Source organism: Grampus griseus, assembly GCF_964374135.1.
Source record: "Grampus griseus genome assembly, chromosome: 7".
In the NCBI taxonomy this organism is placed as follows: Eukaryota; Metazoa; Chordata; class Mammalia; order Artiodactyla; family Delphinidae; genus Grampus; species Grampus griseus.
Genome location: NC_139001.1, coordinates 2,762,885 through 2,788,401, shown reverse-complemented (window position 1 = coordinate 2,788,401; position 25,517 = coordinate 2,762,885). Strand labels below are relative to the sequence as shown.

Genomic DNA, 25,517 nt, shown 5'->3' with positions numbered 1-25,517 from the left:
ACAAAACTGTGCCCTTCTCTCCAGAAGCCCTAGTCCCAGAGCAAATGAGAGGGAACTATGGCTGTTCTACTCAGCAATGCCCTAATGCTGCAAACAAATAAGCTATACCCCTCAAGGCATCTCCCGGACTGCAACTCTGTTACAAGATTCAGACCACTGTTGGACAGGGCCGGTCTCTGCAAGGCTGAGCAGTGGAAAGGAGACAGCAGACGACAGCAAGTTAGTACAGAATGGCTTCTCTTGCGAGGGCATTAAGTCAAAGCACCAGAGCAAGGAATGTGCTGTCATCCCACAGAAGTGGGACTTGAACTGGGGCAAGGAATTCTGTGCAAATCTAGTCTGTCAATAATTTAATAAGGACAAAAAAATTTCTAGTTTAGAGGAATGCAAGCAAGTAGAGTTTATCCCTAATACCCTGTTGGATACACTGGAAATATATATTTCCATGCTTGAGGCTGGAAGAATTTGAACAAATGGTAAGATCAGCTGCTTTTACTTTAACTGAGGAAGGAAAGGAAAAAGGAGTTCACTGGAGGCGCAGAAATTTCTCTTTAATGGCTGGTTTAAGCTTTTTCTGACACCTAGATCCATAGAAGTGATAGAATGAGCACTTTCTGAAGAGTGGCTGGTGGCAGGCACAGTGCTCTCCAGGCTCAAGGCAGTGACAAGCCAAGCTGAGCGCACGTCTTCACAGCAGAGGCGGCGCAGGTCCTCTCACACCTGCACTGCAGCCTACAGCCTCTGCCTTGAGATCACTTATGGCACAAGACAAAGTGGCCAGTGCGATAAGTGAAAATCCACGGTTTTTCTCTTTAGCTGATACCTTTCAGTTCTTCCCCACTCACTGTGACATGTTACAAAGCTGACTGCAAATTTCAATTGCTTTTTCCAGCCTCAGGCTGTCTCTTGGGATCTGTCTACTGAGCTATTCACAGAATTCCAAGTGCTAACCAACAGGCTGGGGACAAGGAACTGGGGGGCCAATAAGCTAAACACTCACTGCCGAAGGCTAAGTAAGGACTACCTGTGGTTTTTAACCCTTGAAGGACAAATGCAGGTTTCCTATCTGACCAAAGGTAACAGATGTACATGGAGAGCAAGGAGAGAGGAAGCAAAAGTAAACTTGGAAATCCGTTTGCAAATAAGAAACCCTATCCACTTCTTAAATACAGACATTAAAAGGAAGTACTGGGTTGGCCAAAAAGGTCATTCAGTTAATGAATACATTATTCAATGAACTTCTTGGTGAAAATGAAAAATGTCTTTTATTTTTACTTAAAACCGAACGAACTTTTTGGCCAATCCAATATTGTCGGAAAGCTGAGCTTGCTTTTTGCTCTGGGTTGTTTTACAATATGAAGTCTAATACATTTGTTTTCAAACTGTCTGAAAACCTTTACAAACTTTCTTTTCCACAAGCTCTTCACTGCCATTCTTCTCTTCTTCAGAGGTTTTTCTCTTTGCTCCTTTCCCTTCATTCTTTACCACCTGGGATATCGAAGTGTCAAGAGAACCTGGAAATATAAAGTCAAAGCCAGACAGAAACACAGCTGTAGACGATAAGAGTCCCTAGCAGACCAGGCTCCCTCCCAGCCCTCAGAGACAAAAGACATTTGAGAGAGGCCTGGCAGAGAGAGAGGCACAGCAGTCACGGCTATGACTCTGAGGGGTGGGGCAGTACCTGGGCACCCACAGTGGGAGACCACAAATTAAGATCCAGGCCCTGCTCAGACTGGCATAAGACGACATGCAAGAGAGGCTTCTCAGTGGTAAAAATACACATTCATATCTTGGGGCTATGGCACATATATGATGTTTTACATCCACAAGCCCCTACTTATAAATAAGTTTCCAAAATCTGCAAAGTGAAATGTCCTGAACCAGTTCAAAAGAGTAACAAGTGTAGGGCTTCCCTGGTGGCGCAGTGGTTGAGAGTCCAACTGCCGATGCAGGGGACACGGGTTCATGCCCCAGTCCGGGAAGATCCCACATGCCGCGGAGCAGCTGGGCCCGTGAGCCATGGCCGCTGAGCCTGCGCGTCCGGAGCCTGTGCTCCGCAACAGGAGAGGCCACAACAGTGAGAGGCCCGCGTACCGCAAAAAAAAAAAAAAGAGTAACAAGTGCCAAAAAAGGCATAAAATAAACATCAGGCTTTCAGAACTGTATGTATCCTGAAAGGCAAAATAGGACTGCTGAAGCCATTCCCACTTGCAAAGGGACGAATTTGTATTCAAAGCCAGAGCTAAGAGCACCTGCAGTGTGTATGCATTTTGAAACAACAGAAGTCTAGTTTCAAATCTCAGTTCTGCCACTTCCAAGGGGTGTGCCCTTAAGGCAAGTTACTTAACCTTCCAGCCTCAGTTTCTTCACCCGTAATAGGGCGAATACTGTCCTCTCAGGGGCTTGTTTGAAAACTGCTGGGGAGAAGGTATGTAAAGCATTCATCACAGTGCCTGGTCCATCAAGTATCCAATAAATGGCCCTAAGTATTCTCTGCATTTAGGTATAAAAGCATGCAACCATTTATTATTTATTCAACTATTCTTTGCCAGACATTTCTGAGTACTGAGGAAAAAAAGGAAAGAAATGTCCCTGCCTGCAAGAAGGGTCAATTACTTGCAAAGGACAGATTTCTGCAACAGTATAACACACACATCCCACCCCACATAGTAAGGCAAATTAACTGGGACAATGTCACGGATTTCCCAAAGGTCTCTTCATTAGCCTCCTGTCACTTACTGTTTGTGTTCCAGTTTTCCCAATGTGTATGTAAAAGAATCTTCCTTTCTTTTAAATTGAAAAACAGAGAAATGTTTTAAACTGTTATTGACTTCTCAGTGAATCACATTGTCATCAGAGAATGCGGTCTACGTATGAAGCTGATTCTTTACTGGGACTTACTTTATGGGCTAGAATGCAGTCAATTTTTGTAAATGGCTCTTGCCTGCTTGAGAAGAAAGATATGTCTTCTCAAGAAAGCCTAAATACTGCATACAAGATTGGATTCTATATCCAAAAAAAAAAAAAAATCAAGCTTGTTAACAATGGGTTGACGTCTTCTAAGTCGCTACTAGTTTATTGCCTTTTGCCCTGTGGATAACTAAGATGTAACTATGCTGAATCTTCCTTTTTTAAATTAAATCTGTTAAGAGTCCTAGTTGCACACATTAACTTTCATTTTAACTAAATGCACTGTCTTTATTGGGAAGGTTTTAGGGTAAATTGTATGAGAATGCTGTAATTTTTTGGTATGGATACATAGCCTGAAAACCTGAGACTTCTTATGTAAGACGATTGTGATACTTTTTCTAAATATAGGAATGATACCTAATTTAATCCATACTTTCTAGACTAATTCCAATGAATTTATGGTAAAGAATTAATAATACAAAAAATATACCTGAAAAGCAGCAAGTGTTCTATTTGACAACATAAGGAAGGTTTTTTACACTAGAGGATAAAACTGCACGTGAAAAAGGACAGCCTGCATCCCCACTGTCCCCCACCATTGCCCTACCTTCCCCCTCCCTTTGGGGGAATTCCATGTGAGAAGTTCTCAGTTAGTGGAATAATACATTCGTCATATATGACAACCTAGAAGAATCGGCTCTATTTTCCCCTTCTGTGTAATTGGGACATAAAAGGAAAAGTTAAACATTTACAGGCTCAGGTAGAGCCAATGTTAATAGGCTTGACAAAAATGAAATCAAATCAATAAAAAGAATCTTGAGAACATAAAAGGACTGACTGGAAAATAATTAACTAAGGTCTTGAATTTTAAGAATTCAAATTCCTGCACATGGTCTGTACCAGTCAATAAAGCAGTGTCATTCTGACTTCATTTTCTTAAAATCAAAATTCTTTTTAATGTAAGTGGCATAAAACAAATGACTTATTTATCAGGAAACTGAAAATATTTTAACTGTACTTCATATATTCAGACACTTCTGCTGGATACATTTGGGCCTGTCAGGAATATAACAAGGCAAAACCAGAATGACAGACTGAGATTTTCTTTTAAACGTTAATAACAGGGACTTCCCTGGTGGTGCAGTGGTTGAGAATCTGCCTGCTAATACAGGGGACATGGGTTCGAGCTCTGGTCTGGGAAGATCCCACATGCCGCGGAGCAACTAGGCCCGTGAGCCACAACTACTGAGCCTGTGCGTCTGGAGCCTGTGCTCCGCAACAGAGAGGCTGCAATAGTGAGAGGCCTGCGCACCGCGATGAAGAGTGGCCCCCGCTTGCCACAACTAAAGAAAGCCCTTGCACAGAAACGAAGACCCAACACAGCAAAAATAAATAAATAAATTAATTAATTAAGAAAAACACGTTAATAACAAAGATCAAAGTAAATTACTGGACTCTTCACTTCTTAAAAGTCAGTTGCAAGAAGTAAAAAATAATCACCAAAAAGTGATGTAGCATTTAAGTGTCTTTTTGCTCCCACCTAATGGTATCTATTTAGGGTTTTTTTTGCGGGAACTTAGTTCCCCAACCAGGGATCAAACCTTGGCCCCAGCAGTGAAAGCACTGAGTCCTAACCACTGGACTGCCAAGAAATTCCAGGTATCTATTCAGTTTTAATAAACCTTATGTTGTATTATGATTTAATATCATCCTAAGGCTTGTTACAAGCTATAAATAAATAAATTTTACGTAAGGGTAAAATAGTGCATATTATTTCCACCAGCACGTTGGACATTTTTCCCTACCACTTACCTGAATCACCACTGCTGGCTGGTGGGAGATCATCAAAAAGCAAAGGTCCCCCCGATCCTGAAACACAGCAGAACACTGAGTGAGCCCACAAAACCAGGAGGAGGCTTAAGTTTCAGAATCCATCCCACCAGGACACCTACACAGGTCATTGAAATAAACTCAAAACTCTTGTGTCAATCCAGTGGCAACTCATACAGTGCTAAATAATGTCTTGAACCTATTTTATTTTAAAGTCCTATCATTTCAAAGGAAACAAAAAAATCTGCCTTAAAGAGTTAAATCTTATTCCAGCTAGTATATTAAACACTCAAATGAACCAGAGAAAACTGCTCAACACTTTTATGCAGTTTCTCAGGGCTAGCGACTAGCGGATTTTTCTGCCTTACCTGATGCCATGGATTCAAAACTTAAGACAGTCCAACACCTAAAACATCTGTGTGTTGAAAATGGGGGAAAGGGAAAAAGATTGAGACAACTACAATCCCAGGATGACATGTTGACACACACCTGGGAGAGCCTGAAGACTGTACCTGAGTCAGTACTGCTGGCCGGAGGGAGATCATCAAAGAGCAGAGATCCTTTCTGAGCTTCTTTCCCTAGAACACGGAACACCTGCTTAGAGAGCATTTGGTCATTGGCCAGATGGGATTCAAAGGGGGACATCTTTAAGTTTACCATTAAATTCAAATCTTCTCCCCGCTGCTGGACAAAGCTTATTTTTAAAAAATATTTTCTTGACAGCCATTTAATAGGGACATTTGTTTCCAAAAAGTTACAGTCAACACATAATACAAGCAATGAAAGATGACCCAACAGGCGTTTTAAGGGCTACTGCGTGTTTTGAGGGAAACAAGTATTTTTTTTGATAATTTCACTATTGAACAAATATTTTAAAATCTTTCTTTAAAAGTGAATCCTGGGAAGAAAAAACTGACTCTAGAGCAAAACAATAATTCTATCTTGGTACCTCAATACAGAACTTCAGAAATAAAGGGACTCTTCAAAGATCTACAGGTCTTAAAAATCCTATTTCAGTACCATTCTGAATTAACCACCAGGGAGAATCTTAAACACACGGAGCACAGAGATGGTGAGAGGCCTGAGGGAAGCCAATCTGCCTTAACAGCACAGTGCCCAATTCAATAAATATCTATGAAGAAAATGAGGGATTTCAGATACTCCAAGGTAAACTCAGGAGAAAGCCAGGAAACTTTCTAAAAACCTAAAGATTGGGCTTCCCTGGTGGCGCAATGGTTGAGAGTCCGCCTGCCGATGTAGGGGACACGGGTTCGTGCCCCAGTCCGGGAAGATCCCACATGCCGTGGAGCGGCTGGGCCCGTGAGCCATGGCCGCTGAGCCTGCACGTCCGGAGCCTGTGCTCCGCAACGGGAGAGGCCACAACAGTGAGAGGCCCGCGTACCGGGAAAAAAAAAAAAAAAAAAAAAAACCTAAAGATTTACCTACCAAAAGTACTTATCTGAAATGTTTTATACTCAATTATCCCTTTCCACATAAAATGTAACCATTATTCCTTCTCCAGCTTTCCCCAAAATTTCTATTGAAGCTATGAAATACTTGAACTGGCCCACAGGAACGTGGGGGAAACAGAGGGCTAAAGATGAAGGTGTGGACATCCACGTCCTATGAAGTTCAACACACTGATCTTTCTCCTCTGAGTTCAAGTACAGAAATGTACTCATTTAAAAACCAATTCAGAGATACGTTCGGTAGATTACTCCTTTCTGCTCATGGACGCCGCAGAGTAAGCATCGTTGACATCTCCCCTCCGCCCCTCCACTGCCATCATGTCTATGTCAGAGTCACCCAAAGAGCCCGAACAGCTGCAGAAGCTCTTCATCAGAGGTTTGAGCTTTGAAACAACCGATGACAGTCTGAGGAGCCATCCTGAGCAGCGGGGAGCGCTCACAGACTGTGTGGTGATGAGGGGTCCAAACACCACACGCGCCAGAGGCTTTGGGTTTGTCACATGTGCCACTGTGGAGGAGGTGGATGCGGCCACGAATGCAAGGCCACGCGAGGTGGATGGAAGAGTTGGGGAACCAAAGAGGGCCGTCTCCAGAGAAGATTCTCAAAGACCTGGTGCCCACTTAACTGTGAACAGGATTTTTGTTGGTGGCATTAAAGAAGACACTGAAGAACATCACCTAAGAGATTACTTTGAACAGTGTGGGAAGACTGAAGTGACTGAAATCGTGACTGACCGAGGCAGTGTAAAAAGAGAGGCTCTGCTTTCGTAACCTTTGATGACCATGACTCTGTAGACAAGATTGTCATTAAGAAACACCACACTGTGAATGGCCACAACTGTGAAGTAAGGAAAGCCCTATCTAAGCAAGAGATGGCTAGTTCCTCATCCAGCCAAAGAGGTCGAAGTGCTTCTGGAAACTTTGGTGGTGGTCATGGAGGTGGTTTTGGTGGGAATGACAACTTTGGTCGTGGAGGAGACTTCAGTGGTCGAGGTGGCTTTGGTGGCAGCCGCGGTGGTGGTGGATATGGTGGCAGTGGGGATGGCTATAATGGATTTGGTAATGATGGAAGCAATTTTGGAGGTGGTGGAAGCTACAATGATTTTGGCAGTTACAACAATCAATCTTCAGATTTTGGACCCATGAAAGGAGGAAACTTTGGAGGCAGAAGTTCTGGCCCCTAGGGCGGTGGAGGCCAATACTTTGCCAAACCCCGAAACCAAGGTGGCTGTGGTGGTTCCGGCAGCAGCAGTAGCTATGGCAGTGGCAGAAGGTTTCGATTACTGCCAGGAAACAAAGCTTAGGAGGAGAGGAGAGCCAGAGGAGTGACGGGGAAGCTCCAGGCTACAACAGATGTGTGAGCTCAGCCAAGCACAGTGGTGGCAGGGCCCAGCTGCTACAAAGAAGACATGTTGTAGACAATACTCATGTGTATGGGCAAAAAAACTCGAGGACTGTGTTTGTGACTAACTGTATAACAGGTTATTTTAGTTTCTGTTCTGTGGAAAGTGTAAAGCATTCCATCAAAGGGTTTTAATGTAGTTTTTTTTTTTTTTTGCACCCATGCTGTTGATTGCTAAACGTAATAGTCTGATCATGACGCTGAATAAATGTGTCCTTTTTTTAAATGTACTGTGTAAAGTTAGTCTACTCTGAAGCCATTTTGGTAAACTACGCCAACAGTGTGAAGTTAGTATTCCTTCAAGGTGATGCCAGGTTCCATTCAAAATTTACTTACAACCTGCTTTGGTGGAGAAGCTACTGTCTTCCGAAACCTTGGTGTAGTTGAACTGACAGTTACTGCGTTGTGACCTGGAGTTCACCGTGAAAAGGGTCACCCAAGCCAAGTCATGGAGTTTTTTGATTATTAATATATGATTGTTGGCACATCCTATGCAATATATCTAAATTGGATTATGGTACCAGATATAGATGGGAATGAAGCTTGTGTATCATGCATTATCATGTGTAATAAATAAACAATTTAATACCCTCTTAAAAAAAATAAAAGTAAAAACCAATTCAATGTGTACGCTCTAAAAGTTTCATCCATATTGTCTTTTTGCCTAGAAATGAGCTGGGTATCAATTTTACTTTTTTAAAAAAGTAAAAATTTTAATTAAAATTTATAAACTCCAAGAAAGGAAATTTCTTCAGGAGTCTTTAGGTCAGAAGTACATTAAATACCTGGTAATTCCTAATTTAACAAAAAGTAACTCTTCTGCTTTATACCCCTAATGCAAATGGGAAATGTCGACTCCATAAATTACATTTTTATCCCTTAGGATTACCCTAAAGACATTAAGTAATTACAAATACTTTCATTTTTCTCACAAGCGACATAAAGACTCTGTGGGGAGTATCCAAAAAAACAGCATTAGGAGGACACTAAGAGGTATTTAGGATAACCATTTACTCACTGTATTAATCCTCCTACAAGAATTGCTAATATTCTAGCAAGCCACTTCCAAGGGAAACTCAAACTGTATTGGTCTAAGCATCAACATGCCCATTCCAACAGACTCAAAACTGAATGGGATGACCCAGAACAATCACACTGGATTCAGCGGGGCCAGAGCACCAGGCATCTTGGGAGAGGGGGACATTATAGCGAGGAGGCCAACCTGAAGACAATCAACCCTTCTACTTACGCAGGGTCCGATTTTAATTTCTGAATTAAACTACCCATCTAAGTCAGGTCTTTCCAAATCCAATGTCCAATGGGGCAAAGTCCTCTTTTACCCAGGTATTAATACATTTTCGGTCCTGGCAAGCATTCCTCATAATAGAGTTTCCAGCTTAGCACTAGCCTGGCCTCTCTCCTTTGGCGACAACTCAGTTTAAGTCAGTTCCTCAAACCTACCACCAGCCCCAGAGAAGGGCTTATCTTCCCATGCTGAACAGAATGAGCCTCTCCTCTCCTCTGTCACTCTGGAATACTGTGAGTGGTATTTCAATTAAACACAATGAGATCATCTCATATTTTTGTTGGCCACAACTGAAAATGGCTTATATAAATGATAATTAACATTCGCTGCCTGCCAGGAACAATTCTAGTGCTCTACAAATTTTAATGGATTTAATCCTTACAATAATCTTATGAGGTGGGTACTATTATTATTGTAATTTACTGATAAGAAAACTGAGGCCCTTAGGTTAAATAACTGTCGGAGAGAGAGCCAGTGAGGAGTGGAGATCCAAACCCAGGCAGCCTGCTTTCCCAGCCCATGCTCCTGGCGACGTGCTACACTGCCCCCACCCCACACTGTTCTAGGAACTTCACAAGGATCATCTCATTTAACCCTTACACAACCCCACAAGGAGAATCCCGAGGCTCTCTAAGATCTCTGGGACACCTTTATGCACCATCAAAAGGGTCAGAGTTAGAATAGCTTGCATCTGGATTCTGTAACAACAATCTGTAGGTCACAGATGCTATAAAGGGAACTTCTGGTTAGCCAGAACCTTACATTCTGTTTTGGATAAATAGTAATTCAAAGTATTTGGAGCTACAATCATTGGACCAAGTGTGACCTTGACCCTAAACTTTGGAAGAGGCCCCTGATCTAAATATAAGAACTCTCATAAAGAAAGAAACAAGACAGAAAACAAGTTTTTCACTACAGATAATCTTATCTAGATTGTTGGTTTTTTTTTTAAGTTACCTACATTCTGAAGCTAAGTCTACTGAAAGTTACATACTATGCTGAGAAAAATACTCTTGGGCTGATTATATTCAGATTAGCTATAAGTTGCTACGTACAGTAAAGCAACAACAAGCTTTTAAATAGTTTGCCTAAACTGCTTCTTATACCTAGATTTTCTCTTCAACTACAAATGTGACACAGCTGACCTCCTCATCCGAGGATGTGGAACCTGTGGATACGGAGGGCATTGTACTAGGCCATTTTATTGATATATAAGGGACTTGAGCATCCTCGGATTTTGGTATCCGAAGGGGATCCTGGAACCAATCCCCCACAGATACTGAGGGACTACTGTACATGTTTTCCAAATACCACAGACGTATTAGAAAAAGGCCCCGCCTCCCCGCCACCGTAACAGTTTATTGTATACTTTCCACTTTCCTTTATGCTCGTGAACTTGTGTATGTGCATTTTAATTTTTAAAAGGTAGAAGTATACTATATACACAACACTCTACATATATCATTATTCATGTAAGCCATCACACTGGGTCTAACGATTCGCTTCAACAGCCGCACACTATTCTCTATGGAAAGCACTGCCACTCACTTGGTCTGGTTCCCTTACTGATGGGCATGCAGCATGATTCTGGTTTTTTACATGACAAATAATGCCACAATAAACAACCCTAGGCTTATATCCTTATTTTATCTGCTAACTGCTGGTCAAAGGGTAAATTAATAAATCTGACAAATGCCAAAATTTGTTCCAAAAAAAGTTGTGGTAACTTTCACCCCCAACACGCTTTATGAGAATATCCATTTCTCTACACCCTCATTACCATCTTGCCAATTTTTAAATCTGATGGGTGAAAAATATGGCACATCAGTGATCTGCTATTCCTTTCCAGTGACGGAGGAAGCTCTGGTTGATGGGTCATTTGCATTTCTTCCTCTATAAACTGTCAGGACACATCCTTTGACCATTTTTCTAACGGGTCATCTCTTTTTCTTATTAATTTATCTGCGCCTTTCCCTTACTAGGGATAGTAACCTTTAGTATTGTGTACCACAACCACTTTCTCTCAGTCTGTCTTTTGCCTTTGTGCTATTTTGCCTGCAGAAACTTTTTATTTTTACATAGCTATATCCATTCTAATTTTTATGACTTGAGATTTTTCTTATTAACCCTGAAGTTTTACAATTAGTCCAAGTTTTTTCTAATATCTCAGCCTTTATTTTATATGTAGATCTCCAATTTTCTAAAAGGAAATATTTTGAAGATGGCCTGCCAAGCAAATATTTACTTAGTCCCTGACAGCTGACCATCAGCTTTAAAGTGTACTGGTGTAGTGAAAGAACCACCCTATAAAACTGAAACCAGGTTACTGCCCAAACAACTTTAAACCAGGACACCTTTAACTTGTTTGGACTGCCAAATATAAGCTGTCAATCTTTAAAGACATCAAGTCAGCACTTTTATGAGTATGATGTACCAGAGAAATTTCATTTCTATCCGATAATAACAAACATACTCCCTTTTTTAGGTAAGCTATGTATACTGTATATAAAAAACCTGATTTCACTCAGCAGTCAAAACATGTTAGGGGCTGGTATGAAAACTCCTAATTTAGCACAAAATCTGAAAACATTTAATGCGTTCTTTCCACATTTTTCTTCAGACCATAAAAATTAAGAGGCTTGGGGTAGGAACATTAGATGTAATGTTTAAAACAAAAAATCAAAGAACTAAATAAAATACACTTGATGTGATCTGAGGAGTGTGATACTTCCTCCCTTTGGACACTTAGTGTTTTCACAAAATCCATTTAAGAGTGCATTTTTTCCCCCTTCTGAATGGCTGTGAAAGTTAACTCATAGAATAGCACCTACTAGGCACTAGCATCTAGTAAGCGCAGACCTCGTGCTCTACCTGTGCTACATACTGTACACACAGCGCCCTGTCTAACCTGTGGGCTAACAGGAGGAGGCGACATTCATGTTTCCCAGAAGCAGGAACTGCCACAGAAGACAGCAAGAGCAGAGTTGGGATCAGAAACCACACAGTCTGATAACATGTCTGGAACAACTCTTTCTGGGGACTGTGAAAGTGTCTAGGTCTTTTATTGTTCCCTGAATTAGCTCAGAAATTGGTGGCACCTGCACATCCTTTGTGAGGGTCATGATGGTGCGATTCAGCCTCATCTCTCCATCCACTTCATGAAACCAACTCTATTTTCCTTTCATTCTCTCTACGTTCAATTTTGTCAATCAATATGATCAATTTTTCGGAAACAAAAAGTATGACGTTTTGAATTAAGTTTTCAAAAATCAAAGCATTTCCACAAAATTGTGAAATCAGATTCTGTTCTTGTTCAAATGATTTTGTTTAACCTGTTAAGACTCACCTTGTTGGTTTGAACTAAATGCCTGTCAAGATAACTTTGGGTCCCGATTCTGTCACTCACTTTAGTACTTATCCCTCTCAGCTTTCTGTCAGCTACAAATTCAGAAAGCATGCCTTCTTTGTTTTCAAAGCTGTTTAAAAACATACACCCAGCCAAGCAGGACCGTGTCAGAGCCCTCCCCACAGGCAGGGAGCAGCTCACGAATCCACGCTTCAGGGAAGGGGGCGTTTGAACTTCACGCAGCACCCCTGCCACCCTGTCATCTCAGCCAGGGCTGGATACGCCCTCCCAAGCACCAACCTGTAAGAGTTGTCAAGTTTTGTATCGTTTCAAGGGTCCCTTTGCGATTCAAGAAAATGACAGGCCCACAGGCACATCTGCGAGTCCAAACGCTGCCCCAAACATATTCAGAGAGAGGTTATACTCCATCAACAGAGTAAGGAAGAGTGCATACACAAGCCAGAGTTTTCACCCGTACCTAGAACAATCTAGAAAACAAATCTCAGAAACAATCCACAAGATGAATGTTTGGTAGGGAAAAGTCACGGCACCGTTACTGGGAATAATGGTCCGACAAAGACTGGCCAGCCTGGTGGTCCACGTGTGACAAGCCAGAATCCAGGCCCCATGGAGGGCACAACACCCCCTTCTCCGGGGGCAGGGCCCCATGTCACAGTAGCCCTCCACGCTGGTACGCCCAGGCCAACTAGGGAACGAAACGTTCCCCAAAGAGCACACCGTTCCCTTGCCTAGAGTCTCTGCAAGTCCCAAGTCTACCCATCTTCCGAGAGGCCAGACTCCAGCACCACCTCCTTCCCCGCTCTCTGTCCACGGACTACAAACGTCGCTCCTCTGGACACTCAGCGTTTCCCACAGGCATTAAGCTTAGCCATGTTCAATCTTCATCACTTGCGTGCAGAATTAGGCTCCTGGAGAGCAAAGGCTGGGCATCACCCTCCCCTTCCCCTTCCCCTACTACAACGGCAGCTCCCGAACCAGGCTCTGCAGACCCGCGCCGCGCGGTCCCAAATCGCCCGCGGATCCCCTACCGCAGACGCGGGCCCCCCGCCCCCCGCAGGCTTTCAGACTGAGACCCGGCGCTGAGCTGAGCCTGCAGTCTGAATGCGTTTTTAGAGCTTTCCACGTTTTCTGCCACCAAGCTGGGCTCGTAAAGAAAGCCCTAAACCACAGCACCCAGCTGCATACCTAGCCCGTGAACACAGTCACAGGTCTTGCCAGCCTCAACCTGGCGTGGCCGTCACCCGCTGGACACACAGGACCAACCGTGCGGCCCCCGCGCTGCTGCCGTGGGCGGCTCCAACTCCAGCCTCCAGGAAGGACCTGGCACAGCGGCCGAGGTCGGGGGCCGGCAGGGGAGCGGGCCCTTCCCGGGGCCCCGGAAAGCACAAAAACTACCACGAATCGTTAGATCCGACGAGAGGAGCAGAGAGAATGAATTCTCTCTTCTGGGCCTCACAACCCCAAGGACTGAGTCGGCGATGACTTCCATCTCCGGGGTAGAGACGAAAAACAAAGCCGAAGAAAACGCAGAACTGGGAGCGCGCCCGGAACGACGCGGCCCACACGGCGAGCTGTTCGGACGCAGGCCGGCGACCCGGCGCGCGGCTCCCGTGAGCGGACGGCGGCGGCTGTGCGCGGGCCGCGGCGGCCACACGTGTGGGCCGCACACAAAGGTCCCCGAGCCGCGGTCCCCTCCTCCTGCGCAGCGAACATGGCGGAGACCGCGAACTCCCCGCGCCGGTGTAGGCCGCGCTCACCCTCCCGCGTCCCCGCCGCCGCCTCAGGCGCCGCGGCCTCAAGGCCGCCGCCCGCCCGCCCTCCTTCTCCTCACCGTCCGGGCGGCCACCCGCTTACCCGCAGCCGGGCGCGGCGAGCGCTCGGGCTCCGGCAGGTCCCCGAACAGGTCCATGGCGGAGGCTGAGAGGCGGAGGCTGGGAGGCGGAGGCGGCGGCGGCAGCGACGGCGGCGGCAGCGACGGCGGCGGCGGCGGCGGCGGCAGACGCGCAGCCCGCGAGCGGCGGCGGGCTCCACACCCTGCGGCTGAGGCGGAGGCGGAGGCAGCGGCGGTGGCGGCTGTTGCGGCGGCTGGGCGGTGGCGGCCCGGGAGCCGTCAATCACCCGAAGGCGGGCCCGGAACGCCACCAATCGGCGCGCGGCGTGGCCCGGCCGCCCCAGCGGCCTGCGCGCCGGCGGGGGGGGCGGGGCGGTGAGGGGGCGGGGCGGAAGCGCGCACGCGCACAGATCTACTCCTCGCCGGCTGCGCGAGCGGATACCTGGGCGCCGCGCCGCGGGCTGTGCGATGTTTCTGTGGGACGCTCGTCCCGGGCCCCTCCTGCTGTTCCTGGGCACGGCCGTCCGATACCAAGAAGGCCCTTCCAGATAGACATGTCTGAGCTCGAGGGCAGCTGTAGTGAGCCCTGGTGGCCCGGAAGGCTTTATGGGGTTTTCACATCGGTTCCGTCCCTTCATCCTCACACCGCCACGGTGGGCCTCCATCCCTGGCCAATTTGAGATTGAGAAGCCGAAGCCTCATAGAGCGGCCCCTTAAGATGCAGGGTGGAGAGGAGGCATGTCTCGACTGCCGCCATCCGGGCACGTGGGGGGGAGGGGAAAGGGAGCGTCCATGGCAGGTTCCAGAGAGCAGTGACGTTAGGGAGCTGGCCTGGCACACAGCTGGGCCTCGGTGTTCTGTTGAATATACACAGGTTCATAAAACGTCGACATCAGGCTCTGATGACTGATCAAGCCAAAACCGAGGCCCCTCTCTTCATGTCTGAACACAGACGAAAAGACGAGCGTTGGCCAAGCCACAAAAGTGACCAAACATCCTTCTGTCTTGGCCAATAAGAGTGACTGCTGCTTCTTTACCAATTACAAGTTTAGGATTTCTCTAGTCTTCCTGCCTTTGAGATACGATTTATTAAGACATCCAGTCAAGGAATTGCCTCCTTTTCCTGGCATAATCCAATCCAGAGCAAAGCCCTGCTTCCTTAAATGTTTCCCCAAATCAACTAACACAGACCCAAATGTTGTAAGTCCTCTGCACGTCCCTTGACTGAGGTTGCCCGTGGTAATAGTCTCCCTGGCTGGGATGAGTAATAACCCAATTCCGACGACTGCAGGTGTGTTTCTGGTGATCTCTGGCTGAGGACATTGTTGGGCCCAGTGGGCCTTCATGCCTCTCACCTACTTGCCCGCTCACTCACCACTATTTGAAACCCTCACTGCTCTCTGCTCTCCCTTTAACAGATGAACTGCCTCATCCCTGCAGAAGTGCTCTGAAGTGGCAATGCAGCCCCATTTCCTCACCCCTCATCCACTGCTCACCCACCCCAACTAGCTTCACCTCATCACTTCCCCAAAACAGTTCCTGCTAAGCTCACCAGTCATTTCCCACTCTGTGGCTAAATGGAGGTGATGTTTTTAGTCGTCGCCATACAGGAATCCCAGCAGTATGACACGGTCAGTGTCTCTTTCCCTTTGGTTTGTGGAACACATCGCTCTCCTGGTTTGACGCCTGTTCTCTGTCTGCTTTGCAGGCCCACGTCTTCTGCCCGGCGATTAACTGATGGCATTCTTTAAGACTTGATCCTGGGTCCTCCTCATGCCACACTCCCTCCTTTGGCAAATCTCATCCACACTTGGCTTGAATTACCACTCATCTAAACGTGGTTCATTAATTTATGTTTCCTACCAGCTCCAGATCCACATGTTCAAATATCACTCATGTGACATCTATTGGATGTCTCAAAGGTACCTCAAGGGTTTCCCTGGTGGCACAGTGGTTGAGAGTCCGCCTGCCGATGCAGGGGACACGGGTTCGTGCCCCGGTCCGGGAAGATCCCACATGCCGCAGAGCGGCTGGGCCTGTGAGCCATGGCCACTGAGCCTGGGCGTCCCGAGCCTGTGCTCCGCAACGGGAGAGGCCACAACAGTGAGAGGCCTGCGTACAGCAAAAAAACAAAAAACAAAAAAAAAAATTACCTCAAACTCAACATGTCCCAACCAAAATCATTTTCTCGACTCCTCACCGTATCCCCTTCGATATCTCCTTCCAGGATTGACACCTCCCTGTGTCCCTACCCCAGAATCCCTCTTGGGAAGATAGCCTCCAAGGTGGCTTCCACAATCCCCGTCTCCTCGTATTCAGCTCTTGTGTGGTCACCTTCTTTTGAACGTGGCTGGTGTGACTTGCTCTGGTCAATAGAGTCCAGCAAAAGTGTCAGGAGGTATGTGGTTACGTGGATGTAATTCCTTCACACAGGTTAGTGACACCCATCCTGCTAGTATGACCCAGCAGGATCCTATGAGGCCTTCTCAGAATAGACTCCCACCCATGTCCTCCACCTGCCTTTTGTCTGTAGAAAAACTTTAGTCAAAGAATTAATTTAATCAGAGAAGTGAGAAAATGCAGAAAGAAAGGAAAACAGTCAAACAAGACAAAATAATAATACTTTAGTCATTAAACAAAGTCAAGGACATTTAGTTCTTCCTCAAGGACTCTAGATAATATTCTGAACCACATCCTTTGAGCTGTTTTGCAGATACTGAAACCCACACCAAGTGGAAGAAGTTAACTGTATGCTGCCCACAAGCACGTAGACCCCAAACCAGTTGGAACCAGAAGGTTGATGGTGCTGATTCCCAATTACCTCACCACCAACCAATCAGAAGAATGTCCATGAGCTGACCACGCCCTGTTCCTTGAACTCTGTAAGACTCCTCACTCCCCCCTCCAGGGAGGGACACACAGTCTTGAGGGAAGTAGCCTGCTGTGGCCCCCTTTGCCTGGCAAAGCAATAAAGCTATTTCTTTCTAGTTCACCCAAAACTGTCTCCGAGATTTAATCCAGCGCCGGTGTACAGAGGCCAAGTTTCAGCAACACTAAGAGACTCTCTCTTGCTGACTTTGAAGAAGCAAGACACCATGCTGTGAGCTGCAGAATGGAGAGGGCCACAGCGAGGACCTGAGGGTGGCTTCCGGCTGACGGAAGTGGAGGGCTTCAATCCAGGAGCACACAAGGAAATGAGTGCTGCAACAGCCGGTGAGCTTGGAAGCTGGTCCTTCCTAGTCGAGCCTCAGATGAGACTCCTGTCCAGGCCCACACCTTGACTGCAGCCTTGCAGAGGACTCTATCGTGCCTGGACTCCTGAACCGTGGAAACTGTGCCATAACAGTGGATGTGGTTTTAAGCTGCTCGATCATGGTAATTCGTTATGCAACAATAGATAACAAATACACCCTCCATCACCAAGTCCTATCAGTTTTATCCCCTGACTGCCTTTTGAATCCACCCCCTGACCCCTGCGCCCACCAAGTCTGTGTCACCGACTCATGGCCTCCTTTCGAGCTTCTCCCTGAGGCCTTTTCTCAACCCCTGTACTAGTTTTTCTCTCTCTGGTCCCGGCATATTTTCTCATGTGGGTCCTTTGGCTTGGGATGTTCTTCTAGGTCCTCCACTCCAGGAAAATTTCATTTGTTCCTCGGATTTCAGTCATCGATTCCTCAGGAAAACCATTCTTGAGTGACCTAAGTACGATCCCCCTTTATGGCTTTTGTCATAGTTGCCGTTTTACAGTTATTTATGTGATTATGTCATTAACGACTGGATCTCCTAACAAAATGTAAGCTGTAGGAGGTCAGGAACTATGTTTGGTTTTGCACATTACTGCATCTGACACACAGTAGGTGCTCACGTACACTGGCTAGATGAATGATGAATGAATGAATGAACGAATGGATGAATGAGTGAATGGATGAATATGTCCATTTTTGATGCTCAAAGTTCATGACACAAGCCTTCCTACCTCAGGAATGTCAGGAAGTTTGGAGCCAATTTCGTGCTTGCTCAGGGCTGCCCAGACTAAGTTCACTGTTGCGCTCTTAGAAAAAGATCACAGATTTCTGATTTTGAGAGCTTAAATTGTCTAGAGATAAGCAAGGTACCGGATGTCCTAGGACATTATCAGCTGCCTGAGTGGCAGACGGTATTTTCCAAAGTTTGCTGCAACAATGTCTCCCATCCCCTGTGCTCTTCTAAATGGGTCCTTGCCACTCCCCCCATCAACAGGTAGGTTCTGAGTCTCCTCCCCTTCAACCTGGGTGAGCTGCGACTACTTGGACGGATAGAGAGTGGAAGATGCGCCATTATATGACTTCCAAGGCTAGGTCGTAAAAGGCCCCTCAGCTTCTGCCTGGTTCTCTGGAGGTGCCTGCTCTCGAGGAAGTCAGTCACCAAGTAAGAAGTCCAACTACTCTGAGGCTGCCGTGATGGAAAAGCCTCCCGTAGGCACTGTATTCAACAACCCTGCCGAGGTGCCAGCCAGCAGCCAGCAGTGAGCGCCAGCCGAGTCGAATGAGTCATCTTGGACATCCATTCCAGGGAAGGAAACACTCAGACTAGGGTTCTGAGCCCCAGCCAGCAGCTGACTGCAACCTCATGAGAGACCCCAAGCAAGGACTGCCCAGCTAAGCCCTTTATGAAATCCTGACCCACAAAACCACAAGCAAAATAAAATGAGGTTTCTTTTTGAAAATGGAAGTATAGTTGATTGACTATATTGTGTTAGTTTCATGTCTACAACAAAGTGACTCAGTTTTATATATATATATATATATATTTTTTTTTTTTTTTTTTTGGCGGTACGCGGGCCTCTCACTGTTGTGGTCTCTCCCGTTGTGGAGCACAGGCTCCGGATGCTCAGGCTCAGCGGCCATGGCTCACGGGCTTAGCCGCTCCGCGGCATGTGGGATCTTCCCGGACCGGGGCACGAACCCGTGTCCCCTGCATCGGCAGGCAGACTCTCAACCACTGCGCCACCAGGGAAGCCCTATATTTTTAAAAAATACATCTTTATTGGAGTATAATTGCTCCACAATACTGTTAGTTTCTGTTGTACACCAAAGTGAATCAGCTATATGCACACATATGTCCCCTTATCCCCTCCCTCTTGAGCCTCCCTCCCACCCTCCCTATCCTACCCCTCTAGGTCATCGCAAAGCACGGAGCTGATCTCCCTGTGCTATGCGGCTGCTTCCCACTAGCTATCTATTTTACATTCTGTAGTGCATATATGTCGCTGCTACTCTCACTTCTCCCCAGCTTCCCCCTCCCACCCCGTGTCCTCAAGTCCATTCTCTATGTCTACATCTTTATTCCTGCCCTGCCACTAGGTTCAACAGTACCACTTTTTTTTAGATTCCATATATATGTGTTAGCATATGGTATTTGTTTTTCTCTTTCTGACTTACTTCACTCTGTATGACAGACTCTAGGTCCATCCACCTCACTACAAATAACTCGATTTCGTTTCTTTTTATGGCTGAGTAATATTCCATTGTGTGTATGCACCACATCTTCTTTATCCATTTGTCTGTCAGTGGACATTTAGGTTGCTTCCATGTCCTGGCTATTGTAAATAGTGCTGCAGTGAACATTGTGGTACATGTCTCTTTTTGAATTATGGCTTTCTCAGGGTATATGCCCAGTAGTGGGATTGCTGGGTCATGTGGTAGTTCTATTTGTAGTTTTTAAGGAACCTCCATACTGTTCTCTATAGTGGCTGTATCAATTTACATTCCCACTAATAGTGTACCACACCCTTTCCAGCATTTATTGTTTCTAGATTTTTTGATTATGGCCAATCTCACTGGTGTGAGGTGATACCTCACTGTGGTTTTGATTTGCATTGCTCTAATAATTAGTGATGTTGAGCATCTTTTCCTGTGCCTCTTGGCCATCTGTACGTCTTCCTCGGTGAAATGTCTATTTAGGTATTCCACCCAGTTTTTAACTGGATTGTTTGTTTTTTTGATATTGAGCTCCATGGGCTGTTTGTATATTTTGGAGATTAATCCTTTGTCTGTTGTTTCATTTGCAAATATTTTCTCCCATTCTGAGGGTTGTGTTTTCGTCTTGTTTATGATTTCCTTTGCTGTGCAAAAGCTTTTAAGTTTAATTATGTCCCATTTTGTTTATTTTTGTTTTTATTTCCGTTACTCTAGGAGGTGGGTCAAAAAGATCTTGCTGTGGTTTATGTCAAAGGGTGTTTTTTCCTATGTTTTCCTCTAAGAGTTTTGTAGTGTCTGGTCTTACATTTAAGTCTTTAATCCATTTGAAGTTTATTTTTGTGTATGGTGTAGGGTAGTGTTCTAATTTCATTCTTTTACATGTACCTGTCCAGTTTTCCCGGCACCACTTATTGAAGAGGCTGTCTTTTCCCCATTTTATGTTCATGCCTCCTTTGTTGTAAATTAGGTGCCCATATGTGCATGGGTTTATCTCTGGGCTTTCTATCCTGTACCACCGATCTATATTTCTGTTTTTGGGCCAATACCATACTGTCTTGATTAGCTTTGTGGTATAGTTTGAAGTCAGGGAGCCTGATTCCTCCAATTCCGTTTTTCTTTCTCAAGATTGCTTTGGCTATTCGGAGTCTTTTGTGATTCCATACGAATTGTAAAATTTTTTGTTCTAATTCTGTGAAGAATGCTACTGGTAGTTTGATAGGGATTGCATTGAATCTGTAGATTGCTTTGGGTAGTATAGTCATTTTCACAGTGTTGATTCTTCCAATCCAAGAACATGGTATATTTCTCCATCTGTTTATGTCATCTTTGATTTCTTTCATTAGTGTTTTATAGTTTTCTGAGTGCAAGTCTTTCGCCTCCTTAGGCAGGTTTATTCCTAGGCATTTAATTCTTTTTGTTGCATTGGTAAATGGGAGTGTTTCCTTAATTTCTGATTTTTCATTGTTGGTGTATAGGAATGCCAGAGATTTCTGTGCATTAATGTTGTATCCTGCAACCTTGCCAAATTTATTGATTGGTTCTAGTAGTTTTCTGGTGGCACCTTTAGGATTTTCTATGTATAGTATCATGTCATCTGCAAACAGCAACAGGTTTACTTCTTCTTTTCCAATTTGTATTCCTTTTATTTCTTTTTCTTCTCTGATTGCCATGGCTAGAACTTCCAAAACTATGTTGAATAAGAGTTGCGAGAGTGAACATCCTTGTCTTTTTCCTGATCTTAGTGGAAATGCTTTTAGGTTTTCACCATTGAGTATGATGCTTGCTGTGTGTTTGTCATATATGACTTTTATGATGTTGAGATAGGTTCCCTCTATGCCCATTTTCTGGAGAGTTTTTATCATAAATGGGTGTTGAATTTTGTCAAAAGCTTTTTCTGCATCTATTGAGATGAATCATATGGTTTTTATTCCTTAATTTGTTAATGTTCTGTATCACATTGATTGATTTGCTTATATTGAAGAATCCTTGCATCCCTGGGATAAATCCCACTTGATCATGGTGTATGATCCTTTTAATGTGCTGTTGGATTCTGTTTGCTAGTATTTTGTTCAGGGTGTTTGCATCTATGTTCATCAGTGATATTGGTCTATAATTTTCTTTTTTGTGTGTGATATCTTATTCTGGTTTTTGTATCAGGGTGATGGTGGCTTCGTAGAATGAATTTGGGAGTGTTTCTCCCTCTGCGGTTTTTTGGAAGAGTTTCAGAAGCATCAGTTTAGTTCTTCTCTAAATGTTTGATAGAATTCGCCTGTGAAGCCATCTGGTCCTGGACTTTTGTTTGTTGGAAGATTTTTAATCACAGTTTCAATTTCATTGCTTGTGATAGGTCTGTTTATATTTTCTAATTCTTCCTGGTTCAGCCATGGAAAATTGTACCTTTCCAAGAATTTGTCCATTTCATCATGGTTGTCCATTTTATTGGCATATAGCTGTTTGTAGTAGTCTCTTATAATCCTTTGTATTTCTGCCGTGTCAGTTGTGATTTCTCCTTTCTAATTTTATTGATTTGCGTCCTCTCCCTTTTTATCTTGATGCGTCTGGCTAAGGGTTTATCAATTTTGTTTATCTTCTCAAAGAACCAGTTTTTAGTTTTATTGATCATTGCTACTGTTTTCTTCATTTCTATTTCATTTATTTCTGCTCTGATATTTATGATTTCTTTCCTTCTACTGACTTTGGATTTTCTTTGTTCTTCTTTCTCTAGTTGTTTTAAGTGTAGGGTTAGATCGTTTATTTGAGATTTTTCTTGTTTCTTGAGGTGAGATTGAATTGCTATAAACTTCCCTCTTAGAACTGCTTTTGCTGCATCCCATAGGTTTTGGGTCATCATGTTTTTGCTGTCATTTGTTTCTGTGCGTTTTTTTATTTCTTCTCTGATTTCTTCAGTGATCTCTTGGTTATTTAGTAGCGCACTGTTTAGCCTCCACGTATATGTGTTTCTTACAATTTTTTTTGCTGTAATTGATTTCCAGTCTCATAATGTTGTGGTCAGAAAACATGCTTGATACGATTTCAATTTTCTTAAATTTTCCATGGCTTGATTTGTGACCCAAGATGTGATCTACCCTGGAGAATGTTCTGTGTGCACTTGAGAAGAAAGTGTACCCTGCCACTTTTTGGTGGAATGGTCTATAAATATCAATTAAATCTATCTGGTCTATTGTGTCACTTAAAGCTTGTGTTTCCTTATTTATTTTCTGGTTGGATGATCTGTCCATTGGTGTAAGTGGGGTGTTAAAGTCCCCTACTATTATTGCGTTACTGTTAATTTCTCCTTTCATGGTTGTTAGCATTTGCCTTATGTATTGAGGTGCTCCTATGTTGGGTGCATAAACATTTATAATTGTTATATCTTCTTCTTGGATTGATCCTTTGATCATTATGTAGTGTCCCTCCTTATCTCTTGTAACAGTCTTTATTTTAAAGTCTATTTTGTCTGATATGAGTATTGCAACTCCAGCTTTCTTTTGATTTCCATTTGCATGGAATACCTTTTTCCATCCCTTCACTTTCAGTCTGTATGTGTCCCTAGGTCTGAAGTGGGTCTCTTGTAGACAGCATATATATGGGTCTTGTTTTTGTATCCATTCAGCCAGTCTGTGTCTTTTGGTTGGGGCATTTAATCCATTTACATTCAAGGTCATTGTCGATATGTATGTTCCTATTACCATTTTCTTAATTGTTTTGGGTTTGTTTTTGTGGGTCTTTTTCTTCTCCTGTGTTTCCCACCTAGAGAAGTTTCTTTAGCATTTGTTGTAAAGCTGGTTTGGTGGTGCTTATTTGTCTTAGGTTTTGCTTGTCTGAAAAGCTTTTGATTTCTCCATTGAATCTGAATGAGATCCTTGCTGGGTAGAGTAATCTTCATTGTAGGTTTTTCTTTTTCATCCCTTTAAGCATATCCTGCCACTCCCTTCTGGCCTGCAGTGTTTCTGCTGAAAAATCAGCTGATAATCTTATGAGGATTCCTTTGTATGTTATTTTTTGTTTTTCCCTTGCTGGTTTTTACATTTTTTCTTTGAATTTAATTTTTGTTAGTTTGATTTATATGTGTCTTTGTGCGTTTTTACTAGAGTTTATCCTGTATGGGACTCTCTGTGCTTCCTGGACTTGGGGGACTATTTCTTTTCCCATGTTAGGGAAGTTTTCAACTATAATCTCTTCAAACATCTCCTCAGTCCCTTTCTTTTCCCCTTCTTCTTCTGGGACCCCTATAATTTGAATGTTGGTGCATTTAGTGTTGTCCCAGAGGTCTCTGAGATTGTCTTCTTTTCATTCTTTTTTCTTTATTCTGCTCCTCGGCAGTTATTTCCACCATTTTGTCTTCCAGCTCACTTATTCGTTCTTCTGCCTCAGTTATTCTGTTATTGATTCCTTCTAGTGTATTTTTCATTTCAGTTATTGTGTTACTCATCTCTGTTTGTTTGTTCTTTAGTTCTATAAGTTTATTTATTTATTTATTTTTGGCTGCATTGGGTCTTCGTTGCTGCACGCGGGGTTTCTCTAGTTGCGGCGAGTGGGGGCTACTCTTCATTGTGGTGTGCAGGCTTCTCATTGCGGTGGCTTCTCTTGTTACAGAGCATGGGCCGTAGGTGCACAGGCTTCAGTAGTTGTGGCATTCAGGCTCAGTAGTTGTGGCTCGCAGGCTCTAGAGCACAGGCTCAGTAGTTGTGGTACACAGGATTTGTTGCTCCACGGCACGTGGGATCTTCCTGGACCAGGGCTCGAACCCATGTCTCCTGCATTGGCAGGTGGATTCTTAACCACTGTGCCACTGGGGAAGCCCCGAATTCTTCTAGATCTTTGTTATACATTTCTTGTATTTTCTCAATCCGTGCCTCCATTCTATTTCCGAGATTCCGGATCATCTTTACTGTCATTACTTTTTCAGGTAGATTGACAATTTCCTCTCCATTTATTTGTTGTTGTAGGTTTTTACCTTGCTCCTTCAACTGTGACATATTTTTTTGTTGTCTCATTTAAAAATATTTTTTATGAGTGGGATTGTGTTCCTGTCTTACTGGTTGTTTGGTCTGAGGCTTCCAACACTGCAGTTTGTAGGCTGTTTGGTAGAGCGGGGTCTTGGTGCTGAGATGAGGACCTCTGTGAGATCTCACTCCAATGGATATTCCCTGGGGTCTGAGGTTCTCTGTTAGTCCAGTGGTTTGGACTTGGAGCTCCCACTGCAGGAGTTTCGCCTGATCCCCGGCTCGTGAAACAAGATCCCCCAAGCCGCGTGGGGCAGCAAAAACAAACAAAGAACAATAACAAAGTAAAGAATAAAATTAGACTAGGAAACTAACAGATATGTTAGAAAGAATATAAAAATAAAAATATAGATGAATCAACAGCTGGGCTGTACAACAGTACCACAATAGTAAAAAAGAGATTTCCAGGAAAAATGTCGGAAGTTTCAACTGCAACCAAGCAAAGGGTCTGAAGCAAGGAGTGCCAGGCCAAGCACAATGAAGGCGTTGCTATAAACTGCCAAGTTTCGGGGTCTGTAAAATGCGGCAATAATGATTGAACAACCTGTCATTCAGGCATGTTTTGTGCACTGTGAGAAAGGACTGAAAAAGGAAGAAAATGACAACTGTTTTTTTTCCGTGGCAATGGGGAAAGGAACTTTACAGCAACACTGGTTTGGGGAAATTGGAGTAAATGTCGGAAAATCTCTCACACTGTGCAAAATTAATTGGCGGTGCTATTTTTATTGTGAAACGTGTCCTTTAAGGAAGGGGCAGAGGGGCTTCCCTGGTGGCGCAGTGGTCGAGAGTCCACCTGCCGATGCAGGGGACACGGGTTCATGCCCCGGTCCGGGAAGATCCCACGTGCCGCGGAGCAGCTGGGCCCGTGAGCCACGGCCGCTGAGCCTGCGCGTCCGGAGCCTGTGCTCCGCAACGGGAGAGGCCACAACAGTGAGAG

General features: G+C 44.4%; 1 protein-coding gene and 1 pseudogene across 7 annotated transcripts in view; one reads left to right on the top strand and one right to left on the bottom strand.

The window, feature by feature from the left end:
* The window catches only part of ILKAP (ILK associated serine/threonine phosphatase), a 29,394-nt gene extending 15,172 nt beyond the window's left edge, over positions 1 to 14,222 (bottom strand). For 3 of the 6 annotated variants that reach the window (XR_014296962.1, XM_082657732.1, XM_082657733.1), the window contains exons 1-4: positions 14,139 to 14,222; positions 5,253 to 5,318; positions 4,723 to 4,779; positions 1,395 to 1,514 (exon numbers count right to left, since the gene is read on the bottom strand). Coding sequence is in view for 3 of the 6 variants with exons in the window: in XM_082657732.1 (XP_082513858.1) it covers positions 1,395 to 1,514; positions 4,723 to 4,779; positions 5,253 to 5,318; positions 14,139 to 14,193 (298 nt within the window). In the remaining 3 variants the exon portion in view is untranslated. Of the gene's footprint in view, positions 1 to 1,394; positions 4,675 to 4,722; positions 5,200 to 5,252; positions 5,319 to 14,138 lie in introns of those variants that run through there. The other 3 variants (XM_082657734.1, XM_082657735.1, XM_082657736.1) reach the window with 3 other exon arrangements.
* LOC309824686 (heterogeneous nuclear ribonucleoprotein A1-like) lies at positions 6,528 to 7,513 on the top strand (annotated as a pseudogene). The gene has a single exon. The product of its transcript is annotated as a heterogeneous nuclear ribonucleoprotein A1-like (transcript).
* Positions 14,223 to 25,517: the final 11,295 nt, after the last annotated feature.